This window comes from Microtus pennsylvanicus, chromosome 1, assembly GCF_037038515.1.
Source record: "Microtus pennsylvanicus isolate mMicPen1 chromosome 1, mMicPen1.hap1, whole genome shotgun sequence".
Taxonomy (NCBI): domain Eukaryota; kingdom Metazoa; phylum Chordata; class Mammalia; order Rodentia; family Cricetidae; genus Microtus; species Microtus pennsylvanicus.
The window spans coordinates 46,991,725-47,003,952 of record NC_134579.1 but is presented as its reverse complement, the minus strand read 5'-3'; the positions used below and the strand labels follow the sequence as shown (position 1 = coordinate 47,003,952).

The following is a 12,228-nucleotide window of genomic DNA, read 5'->3' as shown; positions in this document are numbered from 1 at the left end:
TAAGATCACGGGATACAGTTCCATCTTCTGACATCTTGTCATTTCTTTTTTCAAAAAATTGAATTTGTGTCATATGAGCTTTTCCCTTGCTTGCTCAGTTATCTCCAAGATATTTTGTATTATTGTAGATTATTGTGAATGGTGCTGTTTCCATGTTTTCTTTCTCAGTACATTTGTCACTTTTGTATAGAAAGACTATTGATAGTTTTTGTTTGGTTATTTGTTTTAGTTAGTTTGGTATCCAGCCATGTTACTGAAGGTGTTTATCAGCTGTAGGAACTCCCTGATAGAATTTTGGGATTACTTATGCATACTATCATATCATGTGCAAAAAACAAAAGTCTGACTTTTTCCTTTCCAACTTGTATTCCCTTGATCTCCTTTTGTTGTCTTACTGCTCTAGCTAAAAATTAAAGACTATTGAATAGCTATGGAGAGAGTGGAGAACCTTGACTTATTATAGATTTTAGTGGAATTGCTTTGAACTTGTCTCTATTTAAGATGATGTTCGCTATGACTTTGAGCAAATGCCTTTGCTGTGTTAAAGTATGGCCCTGGTATCTTTAATCTTTCCAGGATATTATTTTTATATTAATTAATTTTTCCCAGCTCAAACAAGTTTCTTTCGTGCCCTCCTCCCCTCTCAGTTCCTTTCCCCAACCTCCCACCTTTCCCCTTCCCCACTTTCAATTTTCCATTCTCTTCAGAAAAGCACAGCTGTCCCCATATATATCAGCCAATTATGCATAAAACTTTGCAGTGAGACTAGGTACCTTCTTCCCTACTAAGGCTGAATTAGGTGACCCGGTAAGAGGAAAGAGTCCTAAAATAGGTAACCGAGTCAGAGTCAGCTCCTCTCCTTCTGTTAGGAGTCTCACTAGAAGACCAAGTTATACAACTGCAATATATGTGAATAGAGCCTAGGTCAGTCAGTCCCATTCAAGTTCTCTGGTTGGAGATTAAGTCTCTGTGAGCCCTTATGGGCACAAGTTCATAATCCTATCTCCCCATCTTCCACAAGATTCCCCAAGGTTGGCCTAATGTTTGGCTACAAGTCTGCATCTGTTTCCATCAGTTTTGGGGTAAAACCTCTCTGGTGACAATTTGGATAGGGAATGATCTTTAGGTATAGCAGAATATCATTAGGTATCATTTGACTGACTTTTTTCTGTTTTGCCAGTCATGTTTGGTACTATTCTAGGTCTCTGAATGAATGTCTCTGGGTTCTGGCCCTCCATGCTGTGTCAGGGGTTGGCCTCCTCTCATAGTATGGGTCCTAAGATGGACCAGTCATTGGTTGACCACACTCATAATTTCTGATCTACCTGTGTCCCAGCATACCTTGAATGTAAAAAGAAAAAAACTGTATTTGGTTTTCCAGCTCCCCAGACTCAAACAATTACACAGAAACTATATTAATTACATCACTGTTTGTCCTATTAGCTCAGGTTCTTATTAGCTAACTCTTACATCTTAAATTAACCCATTTAAATTATTCTATATTTTACCATGAGATTCATGGTTTCTTACCTCTTGCTTCTTGAGCAGCTACATGGCTTCTGCATGACTCCACGTTCTTTCTCGGTGCGTTCAGTTTAGTTTTCCTACCTAGCTATATTCTGCCCTGCCATAGGCCAAAGCAGCTTCTCTATTAATCAATGATAATAAAACATACTCACAGAACACACAGGGAAATCCCACATCATCTTCCCTTTTCTGTCTAAATAAAAAGGAAGGTTTCAAATTCAACATAGTAAATTTACATATAACAAGACAGCTATATCTGACAAAATTAAAGAAATATTCTATTATCTAGTTTATCTTTATGAGTCAAAAGTTTTATATCTAAGCCAGGAGGTGTTGTCACATGCCTTTAATGCCAGCACTTCGAAGGTAGAGGAAGCAGATCTCTGTGAGTTTGAGGCCAGCCTGGTCTACAAGACCTAGCTCCAGAAGAGGCTCCAAAAGCACAGAAAAATCCTGTCTCGAAGGACAAAAAAAAAAAAGTTTCATATGGAATTTGTCTTTTATCTTAAATTAGCAAAACTATAACTATCTTTCTTCATCTTCATCAAAGACCCCATAAGGATATAATATTACCTAAGGAAACAAGAAGTGCATTGTAAGCGACTTCTAAAACAAAAGAACTGACAGAGGCCTCATGCTGCCTGGACAGTCATCCAAAGTTCTTCTGTAACATTGGAGTATTCATCTTCAATCTATAGGCCCATAGTATCTGGCAGAATTTTCCATAAAGCAGGAAATTTGAAAATCTGTTTTGCCTATATTCGCATTTTGTCAGTCACTATCTTCTGTGTCCTTCAGAACGTCTGGCAGACTCTTTTACAAAGCAGGAACCCTGAAGTACTGTCTCACCTTTGTGTGACATGTTTAGCAATATTTTTTCTGTGGGTCCTGCTTGTCCAGTTTATACAGCATACCATCAAGCAGTCCAAGAAAGAACAGTCTCTTTCCCAAATGACTGGCCTTCTCACATTCAAGTCAAATTCCATAATGAGTTTCTTCAATGCCATCAACCTCTCTGAAGTAATTGGTACTGTCAGAAGCAGAGATGTCTCACTATCAAGAAAAGTCTGTTTTAAAAACTTTTTAAATGTCATATTCTGTAGGTCTTTGAAGTGTTGAAGATTATCAATCTAACTGAAATATATCTGTGTATATTTGGAAAAGCTAACTAACGTGACTACAAGTTGGACTATTATAAATGACCATCCATTAATTCATAAAATTAATTATACATTACATTTTAAAATAAGCTGTATAAAAATACCTTAAACAAGAGTATAAATATGCATATAGTAAGATTTACCTTAAATCTGTATCAATAAACCAAAGTCCATACCAATGTATTCATTTCTATATCATACCCCCCATTTTTTTAGAAAGAGATTGACTGTGACCATTAATCACTTACAATCAACCCCTTTAAATGAAAACAAACATTTATAAACAATCATTTTCATTTTGGAAATTTGGGCATTGTTTTCTTCCAACTGCTTCTTGTTGTTTGTTAGACGAGGTATGTTTAGAATTCACGGTGACTTTTTGTGGGGTCTTGTTTCATAAAAAAGAAAACACATTAGCCTGGAGGAAATCCATAGGAGTCAGTGAACCGACATGTAGCCCCACTGGAATGAGATACTGGAAATTTACCTGTTAAGCTACAGTCACGTGGCAATACACAGATTAATGGAGATGGGTTAGTTTAAGATATAAAAGTTAGCCAGAAATACACTTAAACCTTTGGCCAAACTGTATTTTAAATAATATGGTTTCTGTGTGGTTTTTTCGAAAGTCTGGGCAGTTGGGAACACATAAGTAGACACCTAAAACAGGAGCATATGAGCAGCCATCTTCGGGCTGCTCAGGATCTTGGGGAGGTCAAAGTGAAGCCTTGGCTTCCCCCACAAGCAGTGGTGCTATGGTCACCTAGTCACAGCCTCTGTTGCTATTGACCAGATGGGAAGAGTGAAGGAAATGTGGCATTTGGCCTAGCAATGGACTAGGTTACCGCTGAGATTGTGGCAGTCCATGCACAGGGGCTGTAGCCAGCTGAGTCTGACCTGTGCTGTGTGGTGGAGCCAGGAAAGCAAGGAGACAAAGAAGTTTAAAGGGCTATACCTCCGCAGTCAGCGCCCAGAGCAGGTTAAAGAAAACGCTGAGAGGCTATTTGACCCATCAGGCAAGGAGTCTATATGGATAATTCTATAGTTTTGAACAAAGGAAAGGATTCAGGAATTCTCCTAATTTTATGTTTACAATATTTAAAAACAAATAAGCAAAGATAGTAAGAACAGGCAAGGATATACCAGCCTAAGCTTGTGGTCGCACACTGCAGTCTCAGAGCCACTGCAAAGGCGGACACCTGAGAGCCTGCAAATTCATCAGCCACCTCTAACACTGGCCTCTGATGGGACTGTTAAAGTCAAAAGCATGGCCTGTGCCTCAGCACAGCAGGCAATGCAGGACGGGCACCTCCTTGTCCCTAAGACCCAGGCAGGACAGAAAAGGGAGCATGGCTTGGACCTTGCCAGGCAACCCAGCTTCGCCTAGGAGTCTAGCCTGAACTGACAGCCAAGTTGAAAAAGAAAGGAGCCACAGGGGACTGCAGATTCAGGCCAGTCAAGTGACTGTAAAAATGTAAATAAGCAGGTTAAAGATGCTTTCTTTTTTCCATTTTACATTCTTTGCTTCTTTGTCAAAAATGTGGTGCTTGCAACTGTGTGGATTGATATCCAGGTCTTCAATTTGGTTCCATTGGTCCTCATATCTGTTTTTATGCCAATATCAGGCTGTTTTCAGCACTGTAGCTCTGTAGTAGAGTTTAAAGTCAGGGATTGTGATGCCTTCAGAAGTTCCTTTATTGTACAGGATTGTTTGGCTAACCTGGGTTTTTTTTTCCATATTAAGTTGAGTAGTGTTATTTTGAGGTCTGTGAAAAATTTTTCCTGAAATCTTGATGGACATTGCACTGAATCTGTAGATTGCTTTAGGAAAGATTGCCATTTTTACTATGTTAAATTCCACCTACTCAAGAGCATGGGAGATCTTTCCATTTTCTGGTGGCTTCTTCAGTTTCTTTCTTCAAAGATTTAAATTTCTTGTCATATAGACTCCGAGATATTTTATGGTATTTGTGGCGATTGTGAAGGGTGATGTTTCTCTGATTTTTTTCTCAGCTTTTTAATCACCTATATAAAAAGAGGGGCATTTAGATTATTTCCAGGTTCTGGGTATGACAAATAATGCTGCTGTGAACATTGTTGAACACATGTCCTTGTGGTATGATTCAAAATGCTTTAGGTATATACTCAAAGGTGGTATTGCTAGGTATTGCTTGGTAGTTTGTTGCCTAATTTTCTGAGAAATTGCCATACTGGTATCCAGGGTGGCTGTGCCAGTTTGCTCTCCCACCCGCAAGAGAGGAGTGTTCCCTTTACCCCACACCCTCTCCAGCATAAGTTGTCATCAGTGTTTTTGATTTTGGCCATTCTTACATGCATAAGATGAAATCTCAGAGTTGTTTTGATTTACATTTCTCTAATGGCATGATGGTACCTAGGCAACTTTTGCTAAGGCAAGGTGAAAAAAACCCTTGCATTGGATTATGGAAAAGACCTGACTTTGTATTAATTTGGGATCGAGGATATGTTTGTGCTTTTTTTTTACAGGAAGAAAATGAAGCTGGATGAGATAACTTTTACAGCAGAGGAGTACCATCCTTGATGACATCACAGCTACTGATGACAGCATAGGAGAAGTGGAAAGAGGTTCCTGAATGCATGATCCTGATTTCTCACACCATCACGCTGCAGGCTAAGGAAAGGGGTACCTGAACCAATGATCCTGACTGACAACAACTTGCTTTAGTCTGACAAGGGAGAGAAGATCATGGTGACTACCGGTCACAGCCTCTTGATGGAATTGCTATGCAGACTTCTAGACCTAGTGAGTCCTGTTTACCTTGAAGCTAAACAAGAAATGCAGACTGAATATTTATTTTTTAATTTATTAATTTATTTATTAAAGATTTCTGTCTCTTCCCCGCCACCGCCTCCCATTTCCCTCCCCCAAACAAGCCTCCCTCCCTAGTCAGCCCAAAGAGCAATCAGGGTCCCTGCCCTGTGGGAAGTCCAAGGACCACCCACCTCCATCCAGGTCTAATAAGGTGAGCATCCAAACTGCCTAGGCTCCCACAAAGCCAGTACGTGCAGTAGGATCAAAAACCCATTGCCATTGTTCTTGAGTTCTAAGTAGACCTCATTGTCTGCTATGTTCAGCGAGTCCTGTTTTATCCCAGGCTTTTTCAGACCCAGGCCAGCTGGCCTTGGTGAGTTTCCAATAGAACATCCCCATTGTCTCAGTGTGTGGGTACACCCCTCGCGGTCCTGAATTCCTTGCTCGGCTCTCTGTCCTTCTGCTCCTGATTTGGACATTGAGATTTCAGTCCGGTGCTCCAATGTGGGTCTCTGTCTCTGTCTCCTTTCATCACCTGATGAAGGTTAATATTCAGGAGGATCCCTATATGTTTTACTTTGGGTAAGTCTGGGTAATGGAAAAGTGTTCACATAAAGCAGATGCGATCATCTGTCTTGTTATAGAAGCATGGGCTTTATTAAAATTAACAAAAAGGGAGGAACTGTAGAGGCCCAAAAAATGCAGGCCCATTTCCACCTTGTCTGCAGGTGAGTGTTTAGAGACTGACAGGCATAGTTGCATGTCCTAACTCAGTAGGTGACTGCTTGCTTCTCTTGAAATTAAAATAGCTCAATGCCATCCTGACAGGTGGTCAAGATATGTAAATGTACTTCTGCTCCTACTTTTGTAACTGTGAGGTTACCTAGGAAGGGTGGCCTTCAGCATATGTGACCTAGAGCACCTTAGTTACCTAGGTAACTGAATGCTAATGATGCCACAGAGTGATAAAGCTCTGTTTATGTCGTGGGTTACATTTACTGATTTTCATATATTGAACCATCTCTGGGTTGAAGTCTCCTTGATCATTTGGATAATCTTTTTGATGTCTTCTTGGATTTGGCTTGCCAGTATTTTATTGAGTATCTTTGCATCTATGTTCATAAGGGAAATTGGTCTGTAAATCTTTTTCTTGGTTGGGACTTTATGTTGTGTGGACTCAATGGGATCTCGTAAAATGAGTTGGGCAAGTGGTGTAGGAGGTCCTTCTTTTTATGTGTTGTTTGTATTAGTTAATGAATAAAGAAACTGCCTTGGCCTGATAGGGGTAAGAACTTAGGTAGGCGGGGAAGATGAAACTGAATTCTGTGAGGAAGAAAGGAGAGCAGAGAGAACCGTCATGGAGCTGCCAGTGTCAAACATGATGAATCTTCAACAGTAAGTCACTACCACATGGTGATACACAGATTAATAGAAGTGGGTTAAATTTAGATGTAAGAATTAGACGATAAGAAACCAGAGCTAATGGGCCAAGCAGTGTTTTAAAGAATACATTTTCTGTGTGATTTTTTTTGGATGTAAGCTAGTTGGGAGGCAGGGACAAACAAGTGGGCCCCCCCATACAACAGGCAAGGTATCTGCTCTCTACTTTTTGGAATGATTTGATTAGTATTAGTGTTAATGCTTCCTTGGAAGTCTGGTAGAATTCTTCACTAAAACTATCTGGCCATGGGTGGTTATTATTTGCTTGTTTGCTTTTTTTGCTTTTTGGTTGGTAGACTTTTAATGACTTCTTCCATTTCACTAGGGATTAAGGTCTGTTTAGATTGCTTATCTGATCTTGATTTAACTTTGGGAAATAGTACTTACTAACAAAAGTATTTCTTTTTAGGTTTCCAATTTGGCAGACTACAGTTTTTATAAAGTACATCCTTATGATTCTCAGATTTTCTCAGTGTCTGTTGGTATATACTTCTTTTTGATTTCTGATTTTGTTTATTTGGATATTTATGTGGATATTTTCTCACTGTCTATTAATATATACTTCTTTTGATTTCTAATTTTGTTTATTTGGATATTTTTGTGCCTTTTAGTTAATTTGGATAAAAATTTGTGAATCACAATAATTTTTTCCAAAAAGCCATTCTTTTTTTTCATTGATTCATTGTATTGTTTTCTTTGATTCTATTTTCAAGTCTCAGTTTGATTGTTTCCTACAATCTACTCCACTTCTTTTTGTTGTAGTTTTCAAGGGTGCTGTTAAGTTGTTAGTGTGAGCACTAGATTTTTTTATGTAGGCACTAGTACTATGAACTTTACTCTTAGGACCACACTCATTGTGAACCATGAGTTTGGTTCTGTTGTGTATTCAATTCTAAAGTCTTAAATTTCATTCTGCATTTCTGTCTCTACCCATTTTTAATTCAGTAGAGAGTTGATCAGTTTCCATGAGATTATAAGCTTTTCTGTTGCTCCTGTTATTTCTGATATCCAGCTTCAATCTCTGGTGATCCAGTCAGATGAAGAGATTTATGTCAGTTTTCTTGTATCTATTGAGATTTGCTTTGTAATGGAGTATGTTTTTAATTTTGGACAAAGTTCCATGAGGTGCTAAGTAGAAGAAGGCATATTCTTTGTGTTTAAGTAAAACGTTCTGTAAATATCTATTAGGTCCATTTGGTTTATAATGTCTGTTAGCTCCGGTGTTTCTGTTTAAGTTTTGTTTGATGACTTGTCAATAGGTCAGAGAGGGGTATTGAAGTCTCTCGTTATAAATGTATGAGGGTCACTATGTGATTTAAGCTGTAGTAATTTCTTTTAAAAATGGGTACCCTTATGTTTGGAACACAGATGTGAAGAATTGAAATGGTTTTTAGTTGATTTTCTCTTTGATCGATATTTAGTGTCCTTCCTCATCTCTTTGGATTAGTTTTAAAGTCTATAGTATTAGATATTAGAATGATTATCACAACTTGCTTTGAGGAGGAAAAGAGTATTAGAAAGTGGAAGAGAGTTAAATTCTGCATTTAAGAAGATAAACAGTAATAAAAATTATCAGAGGAACAAAAGAAAAAATAAATAAAACACTGTTTGACATATTAGTTTAGGCTTCATATTAACTAACACTTGTATCTTAAATTAACCCATTTCTTTTATGCTGTATGTTGCCACAAGGCTGTGGCTTATTGGGTAAAGTTTTGGCATCTGTCTTCTTTGACAGCTACATGGCATTTCCCTGACTCTACCTTTTTTTTATCCCAGCATTAAGTTTAGTTTTCCTGCCTAGCTCTATTCTGCCCTTCCAGAGGCCCAAGACAATTTCTTTATTAACCAATGGTTACAATGCATATTGACAGCATACAGAGGGGAATCCCACATCATATGTATTCGATGATTAATTTAAAATACAACTGTCCAGCTACTTGGTAGCAAGAAAGTGAAGAAAGAAGGCCTGCTAGTGGCTGACTTGAAGGTGTTGCTTGTCATGGTATCTGACAGTGTAAAATGTGCTAGGAACAGGAGATGGATAGAAGCTATTTCTGGAGGATGTGGGTGAAGAATATCCAGTCAGCACTGTTGATCACCATTTGCTAATCCTTCTTCTTCTTGACCTGCTACTTGGGAAAAGGAGATAGTAGATAGCCATCCACAGCATGTATGACGGTAAGACCCAAGCTTTTGTCTGTAGATTCATACTGTATGGCTGCAGGCTGCCATATGACTTCTAAGAACCATGAAGACTTCAGGAGCAGGTAAGCTGGATATCAGTGAGAAAAGTGATTGCAAATGGCTGTTTTCTTATACTGTGTCATCAGACTAACGGGCTTCAGAAATCTAGATTTTCATTTTCTAGAAATAAACAAAATAAACATTATAAAATTCAATTAAGCAGAAATGAACAGAAACCCACGAATGTCAAGAAACTTGTAAATAAATTCATAAAGTTCCTACAACTTCATTTCTACCACTAGTTCCTGAAAGAGAAGTCCAGGTTAAGCCCCTCCTTAGAACTTCAGCAAGTCAGAATTTTGCTAGCACTGTGGGTATCTGTGCCAGGGCTCCTTTATTTAAAGAAAGCCCAGTGCTGTAGAAGAGCTGAAGGAGCAACCATGATGGGGTCATATAACATACTTTCCCAGTCCACTGTGAGCTCAATCTTTTCTAGGAGTCTAACTTTGCAGTTTTCTGTTCCTACCTGAAATAATTGCTCTTCTGGCAGAAAACCAATCCTAGGATGAGCAGAATGATCCCCAGAAGGGAAAGTTTCACATAGAGAATGGTCAGCAGGGAACGCAGCGTGATGGTGACACCTGTAACTACAGGCAAGGGCAAAGGACAAGTCAGTTCAATAATGGTTCTAATTGAGAAATAAGACAAACAACTAGAAAATTACTTAGAGTACTCCTAAAGTTAGGGAACATCAAAATCAAAAAATCTTATCAATTATACTTCAAATACTACTCATATACTACTATTTCAGGATCAAATTTAGTAACCTAGTCCAACTTTTGTGATTGATAGGCATTAACAAATATTTTACAGTGAATAGATACAATGTAGTATTGTTAAAACTTCCCAGTTATATAAGGAAAAAGTTCCCATGTAACTTTATTTTATTTTAGGAAAATGCAATTACATCATTTCTATCCATTCCTATTCCTTCCTCCAACCTCCCAACACTCCCTCTTAAATTCCTAACTTCTTCTTTCTTAATTGTTTTCATTGCCTATTTTTACATAATATGCAAATAAAATCTGCTTAGTTTATGTTGCTTGAATGTACATGATTTCAGAACTGGCCACTTGATATGGAATAACCAATTAGGGGACCATTTCTGAGGGAAGACTCCTTCTCCCCCTACCCAGCACCCCTAGTTATGTGTAATTCTTAGTCTAAGGGTGTCTTAGTTAGGGTCTTCATTGCTGTGAAGAGACAAGCTGACCACAGCAACTCTTATAAAAACAACATTTAATTGGAGTGGCTTGTTTACGGTTTCAGAGGTTTGGTCCATTTTCATCATGACAGGGTGCATGTCACCATGCAGGTAGATGTGGTGCTGGGGCTGAAAGTCCTACATCTTGCAAGCAACAGTAAGTCAAATGCCTCATTGGGTGGTTCCTGAGCATAGAAAACCTCAAAGTCCACCCCCACAGTGACACACTTCCTCCAAGAAGACCATACTCACTCCAGCATAGCCACACCTCCCTGTGCAATTATGGGAACCAATTACATTCAAACAAACACAAAGGATAAAGACCCATAAGATTTACCGCTACCTTGTGTGTATATCTACTGATGGTTGACTTGTTGAGGTTTCATGGGTGAAGCTTTCCTGTCATTTCCAAGAGACACAATCTTCTATAAAAATGTTTTTATCTATTCATTCATTCATTGTCTCATTTTACATACCTGTCACAGTTACCCTTCCCTCCTCTACTCCCATTCCCTAATCCCCAGGTCCTCTCTACCTCACCCCAAACTACTCTTTCCCTGTTACTATTCAAAAAGGGGCAGGCTTCCCGTGGGTATCATCAAAGCATCACATATCAAGTAGTCATGAGACTAAACACCTCCCCTTTTGTTTAAGTTGGGCAAGGCAATCCAGTGAGAGGAATAGGTTCCTGCAAGCCAGCCAAAGTGATAGAGATAGTCATGCTCCCAGATTTCCGAGCCCAGCTACACAACAGTCACATATTAGATCAGTCCCATCAGCCTCCCTGGTTGTTGGTTCAAACTCTGTGAGTTTCTATAAGCCAGGATACATGTTTCTGTGGGATTTCTTTGATGTTCTTGGTCCCTCTTGCTTCTACATTCCTTCCTCCCTCTCTTCAAAAGCATTCCTGACATCCAGCCTATTGTTTGGCTGTGAATCTCTATATCTGTCTCCATCAGTTACTGGATAAAGGCTCTCTGATAACAGTTGGAGTAGTCACCAATTTGATCATAGGACATGGTCAGTTCAGGTTATGTATCCACTACTGCTGGCAGTCTTAGTTGGGATCATCCTTGTCGATTCATGGGGTTTTCCCCTCATCAGATTTTTGCCTGATCCCCCAAAGCCACCCTTCCCAGTCTTCTCATTCAGTACTCTCAACTTCCAACTATTTCCCAAACCAATCCCTCAGGTTCCCACGCCACGCAACCCCAGTCCACCCACGACATCTCTTCTTTCCCCCTTCCCAAGGATATATATGTGTCTCACCTTGGGTCCTTCTTGTTACCTAGTCTCTCTGAGTCTGTGCATTGCAGCATGGTTATCCTTTATTTTACAGTTAAAATTCACTTTTGGCTATTACAACTAATTCTGCTATAAACATAGGTGAGCAAGTGATTTTGTGGCAGGAGGGAAACATCCTTTGGACATATGCCCAGGAGTGATATAGCTGGGTCTTGAGGTGGATTAACTCGCAGTTTTCTGAGAAACTGTCAAAATAGCTGTATAAGTTCATACTCCCACCAGCAATGATGATGTATCCCCCTTACTCCACATCCTCTCCAGCATAAGAAGTACTTTCTGTTTTTTATCTTAGCCATTCTGACAGCTGTAAAATGGAATTTCAGTGTCAGTTTGACTTGCATTTCTCTATGACTAAGGATATTGATCGGATCCATAGATGTTTCTCGGTCATTTGAGATTCTTCTGCTGAGAATTTTCTGTTTAGGTCTGTACCTCATTTTTAAAAAAAAATCAATTATTTGGTTTGTTTAGTTACTTGAGTTCTCTATATATTTTGGAGATAAGGTCTCTGTAACATGTGGGGTTGTTGAAGATCTTTTCCCATTTTATAGGCT

The 12,228-nt window shown here is 39.0% G+C and overlaps 1 protein-coding gene across 5 annotated transcripts in view; it reads right to left on the bottom strand.

The window, feature by feature from the left end:
• Positions 1-5,606: 5,606 nt before the first annotated feature.
• Cd200r1 (CD200 receptor 1) overlaps positions 5,607-12,228 on the bottom strand; it is a 67,328-nt gene continuing 60,706 nt past the window's right edge. For 4 of the 5 annotated variants that reach the window (XM_075963631.1, XM_075963626.1, XM_075963611.1 and 1 more), the window contains 2 exons: positions 9,632-9,752; positions 5,607-9,285 (listed from right to left, as the gene is read on the bottom strand). In XM_075963631.1, the coding sequence (XP_075819746.1) occupies positions 9,279-9,285; positions 9,632-9,752 (128 nt within the window). In that variant the 3' untranslated portion in view covers positions 5,607-9,278. The remainder of the gene's footprint in view (positions 9,286-9,631; positions 9,753-12,228) is intronic. The other variant, XM_075963619.1, reaches the window with a different exon arrangement.